The sequence below is a fragment of the Exserohilum turcica genome (genome assembly GCF_000359705.1).
Source record: "Exserohilum turcica Et28A unplaced genomic scaffold SETTUscaffold_9, whole genome shotgun sequence".
Classification (NCBI taxonomy): domain Eukaryota; kingdom Fungi; phylum Ascomycota; class Dothideomycetes; order Pleosporales; family Pleosporaceae; genus Exserohilum; species Exserohilum turcicum.
Window position 1 is genome coordinate 290,276 of NW_007360310.1, and position 16,663 is coordinate 306,938.

Genomic DNA, 16,663 nt, shown 5'->3' on the forward strand with positions numbered 1-16,663 from the left:
TTTATGCCATGCCGTCCAATCCAAGCCCGGCTGCCCGCGGATGCTGCGGCCAGGTCCTCCCGTCACTTGTTTAATTCGACTCCTCGTACAGCCCGCCATGGCCTGCCTGCTGCCCTGGTCAGCACGGTCCCAACGTTGAAACGCCGCAAATACGAAGCGACAAAGTGCAACCCATCGACTCCACCTCAGCTCACCCAAGCACCTCTCGTCTTGCGCCTGCGCCTGCGCCTGCGCCTCTGCCTGCGCCCGCCCACCTCACCTGCCACCCAGCCTGTCTGCACTGCACACGTCGTCGTCGTCGGCGCGCGCGCCTGCTCTTGCTGTATGCACTGCTAATTGCCGCCGCTCCAGATATACCCAATACCCAGCCCCCCAGTCCCTCGCTCCTGCCCTAGTTGGCCCTACGACAGCTTCGGCCTTGGCATCGCCCTCTCGCCTTTCGCGCTCCTTCCTCGCCGCCGCCGCCGCCGCCGCCGTCTTCCTCCACCACCATCCCCCGGCGGCAGCTTCCTCGCATCGCTGCCTCACGAGTGCATGATACGGCCGCTCCTTCGCTGAGAGAGCCCGCTAGAGGCAGTGGCCCGACGCGCTCCCTGCACTCCCAATCCGCACACGCAGCCAGCCCAGCACCATGGGCAAGCCGGGCCTCGGGCTCTTCACAGCCCGACGCAAGTCGCAGGGCAACGTCTTCGAGGAGGTCGACATGGCCAGCAGCCCCGACACGTCGACGGCGCCTGCAGACTCGGGCGGCTTCCGCCTGCTGAGCAGGACTGAGGTCGAAAAGGCAAAGGAACAGCGCAAGACACAGGAGAAGGAGCGATCGTCCAAGTTCCCGCGCTTCAGCGGCTTCAGCCATGCGGGAAGCAAGAACCGCAACCAGTCAGTCGACGACGATTCTCCAGGCTCATCAAAACGGTAAGTCACTAGCCGCTAGTAATAGCGCCGGCCGGACTAACCCTTTAATTAGCGACAGCAAGTCAAGCAGTGGGACTCAATTTTCCAATTCGAGACCCTATGCCAATGGCCAACATGGGTCCACATCTACACTCCCTTCCTCCACCGACGCCAGTTCAGACGACAATCTCTTTACAAACGTCCCTCGTCCTGCCCTCTCGCAACACAACAGCTCCCCGGCTCCCCACTCGGTCACCGCCCTGAAAAAACAGCTTCCAACGCTGCCCAAGTCGAGCACGGGCGTGTCGTCATACAAAGACCTGTCGAGCTCGGGGTGGAACGGCAGAAACAGAGCCATGACGACCTCTAGCTACGCCAGCACCGCCGTCCCACCAAAACTCGAGGCCGATCTGAGTTTTGGTGGATTCGACGACGACATGTTTAGCCATTTGCAGCGAAAGGAGTCGCCCGAAGTTCCGCGCGAGCCTACGGGTCGCTCACTACTCGCGGAAAAGCGCACGTTCCAGGCAGAGCCCATCAAGATCAAACCCCAGTTCGACGTTGAGCCGGCCCTGAAGAGCTGGGATAGCCGCAATTCGACCGACAATCTGATGGCCTCTTCACACTCGGACGGTGACTCTTCACCGCCCCCACCGCCCCCTCCCCACAAATACTCGTCTTATGCCCCTGTCGCCTCGGAGAGCCCGACCTTTGACGACCCCGATGCCCACATCGTCCGTCGGTCGTTTATGGAAAGGAAGTCGTACCAAGACACACCTCCTGAATCCCAGCCCAACTCCATGTCGTCGTCATCCGCCAACTCTTACGAGACACCCTACTCTTCACAGTCCGTCACGACTTCGAGCACAAACACCAGCTCAACCCCAAAGGCTGCTGCCGCACCAGCATCATCATCAACACCAACAACAACGTCGTCTCCACAAAATAACAACAACAACAATACCAACAATGAAGAGGACCTGTTCACACCGACCAAGGCTGCCCCCAAGCCTGAGATGCCTACACCGCGAAAGTCTGCACCCATTCCTACTGCCCATAGCAGCAACAACAACTCGACCACCTCGCTGTCAGTCCCTGCCACCGATGCCAGTCGCCGTGTCATGTCCCAGGCCGAGTTCCGCGAATATCAAAAGACGCGTATGAATCAGCCACCGCCAGAGGAAAGCTCTGACGAAGAGGACTACGAAGACGAAGAGGATGCCATCAAGAGGCGACAGGAAGAAGAACTCCTGAGGCGTAAGAACCAGCAGATGCACTTTGCACGAGAGGCTATGCGACGTTCGACTACCGCTTCAGGACAAGCAGACTCTGGAGTCGACACATCGGGCTTCCCATCCGAGACATCGATGAAGGCCGAGGAGTGGGAGGATGAGGATGTACCGTTGGGCATCCTCGCTCAGCACGGGTTTCCCAGCCAAGCTCGCAACAAGCAGCCAAGCCAGCCAACCAACGCCATGCCCTCGTACATACCAGACCGTCCGGCTTCTGCTGGTGCCATGAGCCAACGTGGAGGAGGCAACATGGCTCTTCCAGCCTTTGCTCGAAATCTGCCACAAGACCCTTACAACAGCTCCTTTATTGGCGGCGGCCTGGTCCGACCGACGAACCGCGAGTCGATGGGTTTCAATGGCTTTGCACAGGGCCCCGCATCGGTCGCAGGTGACACGCCAGCTACTGGCCTGGGAATGGCCACGCCCATGATGTACCCGGACGCCAACCTGTCGCAGCCTTCGCTTGTCGACCAAATCCAGATGCGCGACATGACCAAGCAAAAGTACATGGGCGGTGCCTCGGCGAAGAAGCCCCAAGCTGGCCCCTTTACCGGCATGCTTGGACAGCAGATGAATGCTAGCAGCCAACTCTCGAGTTCTACACGCATGTCAACTATGCCCACAATGAATGGCATCAACGGCATGAATGGCATCAACCCCATGATGAACATGATGGGCGGCCAAATGCCAATGGGTGGCATGGGACAAATGGGTGGCATGGGCATGGGCCAAATGGGAATGGGTATGGGCATGGGAATGGGAGGCATGGGCCAAATGGGTCAAATGGGCGGCATGGGCATGGGCATGGGCGGCATGGGCATGGGATACCCAATGTCGCAAGGAAACGACTACATGCAAATGCAGCAAATGCAGCAGATGCAGCAGATGCAACAGATGCTCGCCATGCAACAAATGCAGCTGCAAATGATGCAGCCCCAGCAGCAAGATCCCCGCTTGTCCATGGCCATGTCTACCAACTCGTTTGCTGGCAGCGCCTCCATGGCCAATGGCGCAAACTTCCTCAACGTACCCAACCAGGGCCGCACCATGTCGTTTGCATCGGCCAGCGCTCCTCCCCCGCCACAGCAACAACGCACAATGTCCTTAATGGGCCCTCATCCAGGGTACACTCCCTCCATCGCACCCTCCGAGCGTTCTAACGTTGGTTTGTCCGCTAGGTACCGACCCGTCGCCAATCACTCCGATGCCGTGTCGAACGGAACCTCGATGACCCTCCAGGTCGCCGGAGGCGTCAACCAGAACCGAACGGGCGCCATCAAGGGGATACTGAAGAAGGGCAGTCCCGGTCCACAGGTCAGCGTCGCCGAGGTGGAGGACGCTGACGAAGACTGGGGCAAGATGGCTGCGCGAAAGAACAAATCGAGGGGCAAGGAAAATAACAGTTCCGGCCTCGAGGACCTTACTCGCGGTCTGAACCTATAGACGTTTTACACGCGTACACGGCCACGCACATATACGCATTTTCGATTTTCCTTTTCTTTTTTCCATAATTGCACACGCATGTCTGGAGAAACAAAAGCAACATAATACGGTTCTAATGGATATGGAGAACGCGATCTAGGAATCTCTTTTCCTCTCTCTCTCTCTCTCTTTTTACATCATCTCTGCACCCCTTTCCCCTCTTATCTCTTTTTATTTTAAAGAACCTATTTTTTCATCCACCCACTTTTCTTGTTTGAAAATCCATGGAGCAAGAGATTCTTCGTGGGGCGTGTATTTGTTTGTGTGTGTTGATGTACGAGGAAAGGGATGGGGCCCGAGTGGGCCTTTTTTTTGTGCAGAAAAGGGTAAACTTTGGAGAGAGAGAGACATGCATACACACACTCCCATTGCATTATCACCCTTGGGGAAACCTTTTTTCTGTTTTGTTCTATTTTGTTCCTGGGATTGTTGCATTTACACTCGGCGTTTTCTTCTTCTTCTTTTTCTTCTTCTTCGTACTTTTTTCTCAGTTCTAGTATCTGCTTTTCTACCTCTTTTTTTTTCATGGGAGTTTATATATATATATATACATCTATATACATATTTATGTGTGTCTGCAGGGAGTGTGTGTATGTGTGTGTGAGAGAGAGTGTTTTTTCTAGTGTATTCTTGTTTTATTTTTATTTTTTCTTTCTTGTAAAGCACACTCTGGAGGTGAAAGGGGGCGGGAGGATGTAGTTTCTAGGTCGCATTGGGAGTGAATATGAGAGAGAGAGAGAAAGTCAGGCACAATAAATCATGTTAGCGAATCTTTGTTTTTCTCGTACCCCTTTTGTTCTTGTTCTGCTGCATTGAGAGGGATAGTGTGTGCATGTGTGTGCATGTGCAGTGCCGTGCATGTATATATGCATGTGTGTGTTTATATGCCATTCAGATGCTCGAATAATACATAACTTTTTTTTTCTGTCTCTCTTGCTCTTTACTTTTCATAAGGGAAAAAAAATACTTATTTCTAGTTTCATCTAGAGCCATTGGTTTCCTCGGTGTATTATTAAAAGGGCGTTGGAAAATTATAGGCCCAATGGGTTGCGGCAAACAACAGATTAACAGATTAACAGATCAACAGACTGACTGACTGACTGACTGACTGACTGACTGACTGACTGACTGACTGGGTCTGACTGTGAATTAGAAGCTCAAGTAAGGAACGTATGTATATATATGTTTTATTCTTAGTTAGTAACTTGGGAAGTCGTGAAATATACTCCCCTTATCTATGTACATATCTTTCAACCCTATTTCGCCATCTCTCTCTTTTTCTCTCTCTCTGTCTCTATATATATATATATATGCACGTGCGTGTATATATTTCCAGATCATTAAAATAAAATAAGACAACACAAGCTACAAAAAAAACACCAGTTTCCCACGCTTTTACGCATCTCTACATACGTTCCCCAATATGACAAAAGTGTATCCGTTGTATGGCGTAGAATAGGCATGGTATGTAGGTATGTAGGTATGTGATTTCGACACGGCACGAGTATGTATCATAGACCGAATATTCCGTCCGAGTGCTTTAAAACTAGGTTGAATAAATAACACGGGATAAGAAGGAGCTGAGAATGTCCTGTTTTTTTTGTATTAGGTACGTTAGCGACGGATATGTGCGTCTTTGTGCGATTCTGGGGAAATCCGATTGGGGATGGATACTGTGTAAGTATGTGTGTGTGTGTGTGTTGCCCCCTTCATCCGAACTGCAAACACGACTCACTCTAGCGCAACACGACCCAGTCTAGCTCTGGAAACCAAAAAATAAGGCGTAGTTTTTTTTTCAGTATACGCCCAGTCTACAAGTCTTATTAGAAACAAAAAGGACAAGTAGGGGGGGGGAGACATAATGAATCTAAAGAAGCTATGTAGAGAGTGAAGAGAAAAAAGGTATCATGGCATTAGACTATGCTTTAGTCCCCTCCTCCTCTTCCTCCCCTTTCCCAACCTCGCTCTCTTCCTCTTCCTCTCTCTCTTTCTCTCTCTCGCTCTCTCTCTTCCAAGTAAAACAGAACGTTGCTTTCGTTTCTCCCACATCACCCCCCGATTTTCCCCCTAAATTTCGCTGAAATGCTTTGAATGAATGGACGGACAGGATAGAGATGAATGGAGGGGGGGGGGCGGTCCTTACGACCGCACAAAAGCAAGACGCCGCCGCATAACGCCGCGCAACGCCACCATTCGTCATATGTCCCATTATGTTGCATTCAATTCATGTCAATGGTCTTTCTTTCTTTTTGTTTTTTTATTTCTTTGTTTCTTTCTTTCTCTCTCTCCTCTCTGGCGGGATGGCTTGGTTGGACAACGGGGGGCGATTCAAACTAGCCGTCTCTGTCTAGGAGCTCTCTTGCAGCAATGATTTCGGCTTCTTCGTAGCCCTGCCAGCCCTTTTTTCCGGACTTGTAGTTTCGAATCATTTCGGCCAATTTGTTTGTTGCGATTTCCTCGAGCTTTTGGATAATGTGGGTGCTGGGGAGGGACACGTCGTCGTTGTCGTCCTGGGCGTTGCGTTTGGTGGGCGCCGATGCCGATGTTAATGTGGGGTTGGAGTTGAGTTTGGATGTGAGGAGCTTGAGGCCGTAGTAGCCGCGCAGATACGAGTCATTGAGCTCGACGGAGCGGCAGAAGTGCTTGAGTGCCAGGGCGAGCGAAGTGAGGTTGGGTGGGTTGTTTGCGGCGGTGGAGAGGTAGTGTAATGTGGCAATGTGGGCGTGTGCCTGCGGGGGGGATGGTCAGCATACACACCATGTGGGCAGTGTGCAATCAACTCACGGTCCAGGCATTGGGTGTGATGAGCAGCACCTCCTCTGCACAGAATATGGCCTGCCCCCAGGCGGCGGTGCTGGCGTACAGCTCGCTCGCCTCTGCCCAGGCCTCGGCGTCCGTGGGGCTGTTGTGCAGCAGCGCCGCAACCGCCTCAATGGCCTCGGTTGTCCTGCCCAGCGCCTTGAGCACGGCGACCCTCCTCTTGCGGATGCTCATGTTGGTGGGGTCGTCCTTGAGGATCTTTTCGTATGCGGCGTAGACCTTCTCCAGGTCGGCGTCCGACTTGGACGTGGCCTCATTGTAGATGCCGCGCAACGTGACAATGCGCTCGTTCTGGTCGCCAAATCGCGCCTCGAGCTGCTGCAGGATCTGGAGGGCGGCCTTCTCGTCGCCGGTGCGCAGAGTGGAGAAGAAGAGGTTCTCGTGAATGGTCCATGTCTCCGGGGTTTCCCGGGAGAAGAGCAGAGACAGCGGCCAGGGCAGGGCCGACGTGGGCGACTTGGACAATATGGGCGGCGCTTTTTGCGAGAGGGCGAGCGCAGTGGGCGGCGGTATCTGCGAGGGCGGCGAGAGCAGATTGGCCGGTGTCATGGTTGCAATGGGCGGCGTGTGAGGCGACAAGACGGGGTCCAGCTCTGGGTTGCAAGGTGTAATGTGGAGTTGAGCTGTGCTGGAGGCCTGTCCTAGCTCCGTCGGCGAAACTAGCGCACAGCGGGCGGTTCGAGGCTCCACCCGCTCTCCATCTCGACAGGTGCACGTCGTCGAGCCTGGTGACGGCCGGCCTTTGCACGCGGCCTTCTTCTCCCATTCTCGCCTTCTTCCCTCCTCGCCTTCTCCCTCTCCCTCTCCCCTCTCTCGCCTCCTCCTCCCCCTCATGCCTGCACTCTCCCGCCCCACGACTGCCCCCTCTCCATGATCATGCCTGCTGGCCCGCCATCAGCACGCTCCCGCCAAACTACCCCTCCTCGCGCACCCACACACTGGCACACACGACTGCGCCGCTTTGCCTGAGCGCCCGCCAACATGTAGGCTTTGCACTGCACCGTCCACGGCCGTGAGCAGGGTCGCTGATACGCGCGCAGGTTTGAAAAGTCTCTCTTCGACCTCATCCGAGGCCTGCGCAACCACAAAGGCAATGAGCGCGAATACATTGCCGAGAGCATCAAAGAATGCCGCAAGGAGATTCGCACAAACGACATGGACCTCAAGGCCACGGCGCTCATGAAGCTCACCTATCTCGAGATGTTTGGCCACGACATGTCGTGGGCCAGTTTCAACGTCTTGGAAGTCATGTCGAGCTCCAAGTTCAAACAAAAGCGCACGGGGTATCTGGCTGCTGTCCAGAGCTTTCGGAGGGACACCGAGGTCCTGGTGCTGGCCGAGAACCAGCTCAAGAAGGATATCACGAGTACAAGCCCCCAGTACATTGCTCTCCCGCTTGGCGCCATTCCCCACGTCATCAACCCGAGCATGGCCAACTCGGTCCTATCCGACTTAATACCCCGGTTAACCCACTCGCACCCCATGATTCGGAAAAAGACCGTCGTCACCCTCTACAGACTGGCGCTAGTCTACCCAGAGACACTGCGCCCGGCATGGCCCAAGATCAAGGAGCGCTTGCTGGACGACGACGAGGATCCGAGCGTGACGGCTGCCATTGTAAATGTCGTATGCGAGCTGGGATGGAGGCGACCACAAGACTTCTTGCCGCTGGCCCCCAGGCTGTTCGATCTGTTGGTCGAAGGGGGAAACAATTGGATGGCCATCAAACTCATCAAACTTGTAAGTTCTCTGAGGCGCGAGTATAGAACCTTGCTGACAGAGCCCAGTTTGCTACCTTGACCCCGTTGGAGCCCCGGTTGATTAAAAAGCTGCTCCCACCTCTCACTAAAATCATCCGGGAAACATCTGCCATGTCGTTGCTGTACGAGTGCATCAGTGGTATCATTCAGGGTGGCATTCTAGAAGCCGTAGAAGGTACTGCAGAAGGCGAAGAGGTCGCGAGACTGTGCGTTGGCAAGTTGCGCGGCATGATGATAATAGAGGGTGATGCAAACTGTAAGCTAAGATGCACTGAAATGCAAAGGTCGAATTCTCATCATTCTGCAGTAAAATACGTGGCGTTGCTCGCATTCGAGAAGATTGTTCGATCCCACCCCTACCTAGTCGCTCAACAGCAAGATGTCATTCTTGAATGCATAGACGATCCCGACATCTCAATCCGGATGCGTGCTCTGGATCTTGTTGTTGGCATGGTGAACGCGGACAACCTCACAGCCATTGTCGGGCGATTGATGCGGCAACTCCGCAACGCGCCCATTGCAACGGCAGCAAACGACCCAAACAACGACCGGGCCAGACTGACAGGAGTCACACCTTATGCCGACGACGATTCAGACGTGGAGGATAACCTGCCGCAGCACGAACAAAGGTCCAACCAACCGCCTCCTCTACCAGATGATTACCGCATCAGCGTGATTCGAAGGATCCTGGAAATGTGCTCCCGGGACACGTACAGCAACATTGCCGACTTTGAGTGGTACATTGATGTTCTTACCCAGCTTGTTCGCGTATCACCAGCTACAAAAGCAGCTTCGGCGATGGAAGAGGAGGAAGAATCAGAACATTTTGATGACATAGGCGCTGGCATTGGACTCGAGCTGCAAAACGTGGCTATACGGGTGAAGAGCGTCCGAGCAGAAGCTGTGGATGCTGCACAATCGCTTGTCCTGGTTGATCGACGAGACCAGATGTTTCCGGCTTCTGGTAACGGCGGTCAAGGCGTGCTCGAGTATGCTGGCTGGCTTGTCGGCGAGTACGCCCAATACCTTACTAGACCGGAACCCGTCATGACCTCCCTGCTACACCCCACTTCACTTCAGCTACCCTCGAGGACCCTCGCCATATACTTGCAGGCGATACCCAAAGTCTTCTCATCCATGGCTGGAAACGAGCGAATATCATGGACTCCAGAACGCAAGACTCTGATGTCTCTTCTCATGGCACGCATCATTCATTTTCTAGAGCCGCTATCTACACACCCTAGTCTTGAAGTTCAGGAACGTTCAGTCGAGTACCTGGAACTAATGCGCCTTGCTGCAGAAGCTGCATCGGGCACTACCGCTAGTGCGAACCAAGACGAGTTTACTGACCCGCCTCTCTTGCTTACACAGGCTATACCTGCTCTCTTTTCTGGCGCCGAGCTGAACCCTGTAGCCCCAGGGGCGCAACGAAAAGTTCCCGTTCCCGAGGACCTGGATCTCGACACACCCATCAACCCCAATCTGCAGCATCTGCTCTCTGCAGTCGATGCAGAAGGATTCGAGACAGAAGAAGACGACGTGTATGCAGCATACTCGGAGCCGGCTGCTGCGTATACAGAAGGACCAACTGTTGCAGCGCCGGCTGCAGACCGCCTGGATGGACAGCAAAAAGAGCCCACTTCGTATCAAAACGCTACAGAAGACGAGTATCTGGATCCCGACATTCTTGCTCGCCGAAAAGCAGAGCGCAAGGAGCGCTACAAAGACGACCCCTTTTACATTGATCCTGATGCAGACCGGGATAGCGGACCAGTCACTCCACTGAGTCGAATTGTTCGAGATGGAAACAGAGAGAACAACGAACTCGACATTGATTCGATACCGATCATGGAGCTCAATCTCGACACCAAAGGCTCATCTTCGTCTGAACACCTCCCGCGATCGCGAAGCCCACGGAAACCCGTGCGCAGAGTGGACATTATGGGTGACGAGACGCTTGGGCCCAACGAACCAGACGCATCAAGCAACAGAGAAGACATTGTACAGGCACGAGGGGGCAAGGCGAAGAAATCGCTTCTCGAGGTCGACAGCTCTGGCCTTGGTGCACTGAGTCTCGACGACGACGGCAGCGGCCCGACGAACCGCAAGCTCACGGCACTGGAGATGGAGCGCAAGGCGCAAGAAGAAGCAGAAATGAAGAGGGCGCTGCAAGAAGTGGAGCGCTTGCGCCTGGAAATGCAGCGCGCGAGCGAGAGGCTTCTCGTGAAGGAAGAAGTAGCGGTGAAAAAGAAGAAGAAGAGAAAGGTCAGAAAGGTGGCGGTTGAGGGCGATGAGCCGGATCAAGAGCCGACGGCCGAGCCTCAAACTACTGCTGCTGGTGCTGGCGTTGACGAGGCAAACGAAGAAAAGGCTACGCCGGTGAAGAAGAAGAAAAAGAAAAAGGTCAAGCCTGCTGAGGGGGGTGACGAGCACGATGCGGGAGCAGCAGAGGCGGGAGGTCAGGAAGAAGGTAAAGTCAAGAAGAAGAAAAAGAAGAGGCGGACGGTGGTTATGGATGAAGGGGAAGATGCGCCGGTGGAGTAGAAGTAGTTGTAGTAGTAGTAGTAGTGATAGTGTGACGAGTAATACGGCTTCGAAACACGTCTCACGTTATCTGCTCTTTTCCTTTTCTTTTCTCTCTTTCTTTCTTATTCTCATTTGTTGTTTGAAACCAGGTCAAAAAAAAAGACTGAAAATGTCATTTTTCGGTATCGTGATATACCAAAGGTACTCTCCCTCGTTTTGCAAATCGCCCAGACAAGAAACTACATTTCCATGCTCTCTCTCTCTCTCTCTCTCGCCCCTGTATGTTTGAACGCCTGGTTACCCTAAGTATTTAACGGCAAGAAAAAAAAGGAATATCAAGCAAGGCTTTTTCTCCGCCTCAGCCTCGTCTTTCTGCGACCTGAGCCCCCCCGCAACACTCGTGCCATGCACTTGTCCATGTATATACGCCGTGCCGTTCACGCGGTCATGAGAGTCCTTTTCTCGCTCCCTCTCGCTCTATCTCCCCGGGAATAACTCTAAAAGAAGAGCCTGATGACCTCGAACAACAGACCGCCGCAGAGTACGAAAGCGAGCACGACTACAAGCGAGCAGGACCGAAGAGCCAACTTTTCCCACAACAGCAAACCTCCGCGCTGCATCTCCGCAAAGCCGGCCTAGACCTAACTTAGTAATCACGCTGCGCCCTTCTCCCCTCCCCCCCCCTGGCTAGCCGCTCGCGCGGGAAAGGCAGCGAGGGCCCGTGCACCGCGGCCTCGAAAGCGAACACCTTGCACAACCATGGACCCTGGTTTCCTCCCAACGGCCCTTTGACACACACCCTCTCTCTCTCCATCTCTCTCTCTCTCTCTTTCCTTCTTTTCTCTCGGTTCATTTTCTCCAGGAAGACTAACGTCACTCCCCCCCCCACCCACACACACAAGTCCTCGACATTCTTTCCCTTTCCCGCTCCGGCTCCCATCCCCCCCCCCTTTCGGTCCATTCCACTACTCGCTATCTACGTAGCCTTCGGCCTCAGCTCTCTCACACCACCGACACGGACCGCGGTATCCACGCCCAACCTTCACAATGGTATGCGCAATTACACACATGCTACAATGCGTCTTTTTCATCTCCGTCTCTGCCCTGCGCTATATGCAATGACGGCGCGCGCATACTAGCACCCGAACCCAACTCAATCGCTTGAGCGCAACCACATACATACATACATACATATATGCATGTATGCTAACGAGCATGCTAGGCCCAAACGCCCCAGCAACGACAGGCAAACATGCGCTTTGCAAAGGCGCAGGAGAAGAAAATGGGAAAGCCCGATACCCAGGTTCCCGTGGTCAAGAAGCAAGGGCCGCAGAAGTCGCCTATTAGTAAGGCTTGGATTAGTACGTTCTTCTTCCATTTTCTTTTTTGTATCATTCGTTTGCCCCCCCCCCCCCCGCCTTTGGGGCTGAAACAGAATATGGATCTGTGCGAACGCGGAATGAGAGATGGTGAAGATATATATGCTAATGTGTTTTTTTATTTCCCATCACCCCCACCCACGCCCACGCTCGCGTTGGAGCTGAGACACAATTACGAAGCGCAGTCGCTGCAGCAAGCATACGGATTCTCTCCCTTGCAAGCCGTTTCTTCTTTTCTTCTTCTCCATTGTCTTTTTTTTCGCGCTCAATTGAGACGTCCCCCCTTCGGGATTGAGCTCGCGCGGGGCCAAACGAAGCGGAAACCCACACAGCACACAGAATGAACCGCTTCAGAGCAGGCGTGCCGATAACACGGTCACTATGGAAGCGCACGGCGATACAAACACGGCCAGCGCGACGACAAGTCCAGCAGAGGGATTTTGCCGCTGAGACACAACCGCCGCCGCCGCCACGCAAGGAGCCATCGCGAGCTGTACGTCATAGCTAGCCCTACACTATATATATATATTATATAAATTGGTTACGCATACTAACGTGCACACCAAATCGAATTAGGGCGCATACTACGGCACCTTTGGTTCCCCGCTACTCAAATGCTTCCTCGGCGCCCTCTTTACCTACCAACTCGCCTACTACCTGTGGTACAAGCTCGAGACCATCGAAGAGCAGCACGAGACGCGCTCGGAAATCGCAGAGTTACAGGAGGAACTGCGACAGGCAATTGAAAAGCAGCGACACTTTGCGCAGGAAAAGTTGGGACACGCGGCTGAGGTGGTGCAGAGGGAGAAGCACGAGTTGGGCGAGGCGGTAGATGCCGTTGTCGCTGAAGTCAAGGAGGGCGCAGATGAGGTGGGCAAAGGGACCAAGGCCGTGGGAAAGGTTGCTGGTGGTGGGTGGTGGCCGTGGTGATTTTGATGAACGACGAGGGCCATGTATGATGAATGGATGTATTATACCCGTTGGAGGAGTACTAGGTCTATATTGCTCATGGAGCTGCCGTCAAGGCCATTGCCAGTCTTGGCCTTCTTTCCTTTCCCTGAGTCCTAAGGACTCAATCTTACATGCGCCTCCTCGCTCTGAGTCTGTTCTCTTCATTCTTGCATTCCCTTCTGATGCAAAGGTATCGCGGTTCTCGAGGATCTTCTCATCGTCATGTGGCTCATGACGTATGTAGGCAGCTGTCACTAGATTCTTGGCCAAGTTATTTGCTTTGGTCCTTCTCCGCGGTACATGTCTCGACGAGACAGGTTCTCTGCATGTTGTTGCTCGTTATCTCGATAGTTCAGGACAATCACGTCGCTTTTGAGACGATAGATCGCGTTGCGACCTGACAATAGGGACAGTTCACACTGCCTTGGATGCAAGAATCTTCAGCCGAAGAATTCTCCAGAAACAAGCGACTCCCATGGCTTTCCCGTTTCCCATACACTCTTGATGAGTTTAGTAATCTTTCGTACCTATCATCAACATCAGCAAACGCGAATCTTGCAATCCCACAATCCTTGGATAACCGCTTACCTGATTCAGTCCCACCTGCTCCACTCCCTTTAGTCGCTCCATGATCTGCTCTCGGTGATCCTCATCCTGGGCTTCGCACCCAGCAGCAAACATTGGAAAGATGGAGCAAGCTTCTGCCGAAGTTCCCCTCCGAATCTTGCCCAGGAGCTCTAAAATCTGGCGAACTGCATATTGGACCTCAGGATCTAGGGATGTTTTCCCTAGGACACGGCGGTGCAGGGAAATCAAGCCAGCCCAGTGAAAGAGCTCATTCGTTGCATAAATCTCGGCGGCATCCCACGGGTCCTTGGACAACAGGCTACAGCGGTGGTTCTGGCTTCTGCGGGGATTCCGGTTCGATATGCCTTCTTCAAGCGACCGGCGTATCTTGATAGCCTCGTCGACAATATCGTGGCTGGGCACCCAGTCTGGGCGTATGTTGCCGTTCTCGTCAATACGTAGTGGTTCACAGCGCTTGGCTAGCTCAGAGATGCGAGCCAGACTTCCTACACAGTGCGTTGAAAAGCCCATCAAGCAATCAATCCCAAAGTCTTCGTCGGTGGATTCTTTTTCGATGGACCAGTAAAAGGACCCGAATGGCATGTCGTTTTTGTGTCCACTCAGCGAACCGACCACATCGAGATACGCGAACCATCGTGAGAGAAACCGGGTGGTGCTATCATTTTGATCCATGCCTTTGAGTCCCCCGCGTTGGATAATCATTTGGCGCGCCATGGTGAGGTGGTTTTGCCATGATACATGCACTTCAAAACTGTCCGACGAGATGATCTCCAAGCTCGCCATCATGATGACTGCAGCCAGCGTGCTGTCGGGAATGTCGTTAGGGTTTTCATTGAGCGTCTGCCGTAGCTTAGGGAATACGTTTTCCACCCAGACTGCGATCCGGTTTGCTGGCTCGGGGTGATGGAGCATGTGTGCGCGATGCGAAGCGCTATATGCAAGCAGGAGGCCCAAGAGGGGCTCGTCTTGTAAAGCCACTGTACATGTCAACGACAACAGCTTACAACACTCATAGACACTTACTTTGGGGCAGGATATTCCGCAATGGATTTCTCTCGCAGTCATGGGGGACCAATATCCTAGCTGTATGGTTAAGAAAGTGGTGAAAGTAAAGCAGGTTCATCTGGTTCTCTATGAGTAGAGGTGGAAGGGGCTCTAAAGTCTTGGCAATCCTAATGGGTACTGGACTTGCGTAGTAGCCACCTCTCTCAAACGCCATTGGCTTGCTTGGGGCTTCGGAGCTGTCGTACGGGGAATCGCCATTCAAGTCCATGGCGTTGTTTTGCGGACTTACTACGGCAATGGCTGAAGCGTCGTCGTTTCTCGGCGTGTCCAAGTCTGGAAGCCCCAAATCGTAGCCGTAGGTGGTCGAGGCTGCGTCAACGATGGGATATTGCCTGGCATCGTCACCGTGATAGCTACTCGAATACTGCCGGTCGCCGTGCAGATCGTTGACGAGAGACTGTACAGACACGCGGCGTGGGCCTGGAGATGAGACGGCCGAGTCTTGTGGTGTATGCACTATTCGTGTGGGAACTCCTTCAGAGCCTACTGATGTTGGTGTCAGAGGCTTACGGTGGGGGCTATGGGGGGGCTGGCAAACCTGTCCTTGGTGAATATGCATCTGAAAATACCGTTCCGGGCGATTCGATGGGGGTGCCATATTTCTGGCGCTGGAGCATGGGGTCTGTGGAAGAGGATTGGGAGGGGGGCGGCATTGGGCCATCTGCGGAAGCAAAGTTGGGACTACTCGAACTAAATGCGTCGAAGGCGGGTGCGGCAAATGATCGTGCGTCGAAAGTGGTTTGGTACTGTGCCTGGCTGTATGGTGCTGATGACGGCACAGCGGCTTGAAAAAAAGGGTTGCCGTCGACGGGCTCTGGACTGGTGACGATGTGTGGTATCGGTCGCATCAGCGTCGGGTCAATGGCGTGGGTAGATGCGGAGAGAGACGCGTGTGAGGCAGAGCGTGCATGCTGATGCTGGCTCTGTGCTTCTGATGGCAGAGGAAACAAGCGTGAACTGTCGTCTTCGAATACAAAGGCCGACTCGTAGGGACTTGCCGAGACGCCATTCGAGGCATCCGAACCGGAGCAGATCTTGTCCTGGCGCGAGCGGCCCCCCCAGTTGAGGCGGATGCTGTAGTCGCACTTTTCGCCCTGCCGCTGGCAGTTTGTGCACGATGGCTTTTCCTCTCCACTGGCGCAAGGTTACTTATTGCCGGTTCCGGTAATAGACGGAGCGGGCAGCGAGTGCTTACCATTTTACTTTTCGAGACTTGCACGGCCTGTGTCGCGTTAGTGCAGGCGCGAGCAGGCGCAGGAGTCACGGAATTACCAGCAGCCGTTGCGTGACCGTCGTTTCGGCTCGACGCCTGGCTTCTTTGGGCGAGGCATCGTGTCGAGCGGTTGGCCTTGGGGCGGAGAGGCAAAGAGTGCAGCGACTCTCTGCGCGATGGTGGCTGTCAGAAGAACGCTAACGGCGGCAGTTATACGGGGCTACATGAGGGCAGAGCCATCTAGAGTGGTCTATGCAAGCTGAGGAGCTGGTCAAACAGCGACAGGCGTGGGATACACCAGGCTTCCTGGATACACACTGGCGAGCGGACGCTGGGCTGGGCGTGCCGGATGCGTCAGCGCAGCATGCCAGAACCGGACATGGTGCAGCTAGCCAGAGGAACGCATCGTTGTCTTGAGTCGCTTATCGTGCACAGGAGACCAGGGCTTGCGCCTTTTCCGTGGGCGCTGCAGGGCGCGGGCGGAGGAGAGAAATGGGAAGAAGGAGCGATAAGATCCCCCGCACTTGGCGCGCCCCGCCAATCACGCCCGCCGGACCCCGGCCCGTCCCCCGGCCCTGGCCTAATCTCGGCATCATCAGCACTGCCTCGCGGCAACCCCTTCACCTGCACTGCACCCGCCGCAGCGCTGCAAATGAGCAATTTGGACAACTGTCAGATGGATCAACCTTGCTA

The 16,663-nt window shown here is 54.1% G+C and overlaps 5 protein-coding genes across 5 annotated transcripts; 3 read left to right on the top strand and 2 right to left on the bottom strand.

Moving 5' to 3' along the window:
- Positions 1-405: 405 nt before the first annotated feature.
- SETTUDRAFT_166199 (uncharacterized protein) lies at positions 406-3,965 on the top strand. The gene is made up of 2 exons (XM_008033181.1): positions 406-915; positions 968-3,965. The coding sequence occupies exons 1-2, from the start codon at positions 632-634 to the stop codon at positions 3,627-3,629; spliced, it is 2,946 nt and encodes a 981-aa protein (XP_008031372.1). The 5' UTR covers positions 406-631; the 3' UTR covers positions 3,630-3,965.
- Positions 3,966-5,590: 1,625 nt separating this feature from the next.
- On the bottom strand, positions 5,591-7,038 carry SETTUDRAFT_166200 (uncharacterized protein; the record flags this gene model as incomplete). Its single annotated transcript, XM_008033182.1, has 2 exons — positions 5,591-6,397; positions 6,453-7,038. Coding segments are annotated over 2 exons (982 nt in total), but the record flags the coding sequence as incomplete, so codon positions are not given.
- A 288-nt stretch (positions 7,039-7,326) lies between these two features.
- On the top strand, positions 7,327-10,792 carry SETTUDRAFT_143720 (uncharacterized protein; the record flags this gene model as incomplete). The annotated part of the gene is made up of 4 exons (XM_008033183.1): positions 7,327-7,471; positions 7,529-8,228; positions 8,276-8,504; positions 8,556-10,792. Coding segments are annotated over exons 1-4 (3,168 nt in total). The 5' UTR covers positions 7,327-7,469.
- Positions 10,793-12,469: 1,677 nt separating this feature from the next.
- SETTUDRAFT_181936 (uncharacterized protein) lies at positions 12,470-13,098 on the top strand. The gene is made up of 2 exons (XM_008033184.1): positions 12,470-12,646; positions 12,730-13,098. Exons 1-2 carry the CDS (start codon positions 12,494-12,496, stop codon positions 13,081-13,083), a joined length of 507 nt encoding a protein of 168 aa, XP_008031375.1. The 5' UTR covers positions 12,470-12,493; the 3' UTR covers positions 13,084-13,098.
- A 37-nt stretch (positions 13,099-13,135) lies between these two features.
- On the bottom strand, positions 13,136-16,088 carry SETTUDRAFT_174460 (uncharacterized protein; the record flags this gene model as incomplete). Its single annotated transcript, XM_008033185.1, has 6 exons — positions 13,136-13,631; positions 13,693-14,669; positions 14,716-15,213; positions 15,296-15,891; positions 15,953-15,979; positions 16,030-16,088. The coding sequence occupies 6 exons, from the start codon at positions 16,086-16,088 to the stop codon at positions 13,545-13,547; spliced, it is 2,244 nt and encodes a 747-aa protein (XP_008031376.1). The 3' UTR covers positions 13,136-13,544.
- Positions 16,089-16,663: the final 575 nt, after the last annotated feature.

Excerpts from the sequence above, each read along its gene's own strand:
- SETTUDRAFT_166199 (XM_008033181.1), top strand. The coding sequence starts at position 632 with ATGGGCAAGCCGGGCCTCGGGCTCTTCACAGCCCGACGCAAGTCGCAG. Across the intron at positions 916-967 it reads TCTCCAGGCTCATCAAAACG|CGACAGCAAGTCAAGCAGTG; the intron begins GTAAGTCACTAG and ends CCCTTTAATTAG.
- SETTUDRAFT_181936 (XM_008033184.1), top strand. The coding sequence starts at position 12,494 with ATGAACCGCTTCAGAGCAGGCGTGCCGATAACACGGTCACTATGGAAG. Across the intron at positions 12,647-12,729 it reads GCAAGGAGCCATCGCGAGCT|GGCGCATACTACGGCACCTT; the intron begins GTACGTCATAGC and ends AAATCGAATTAG.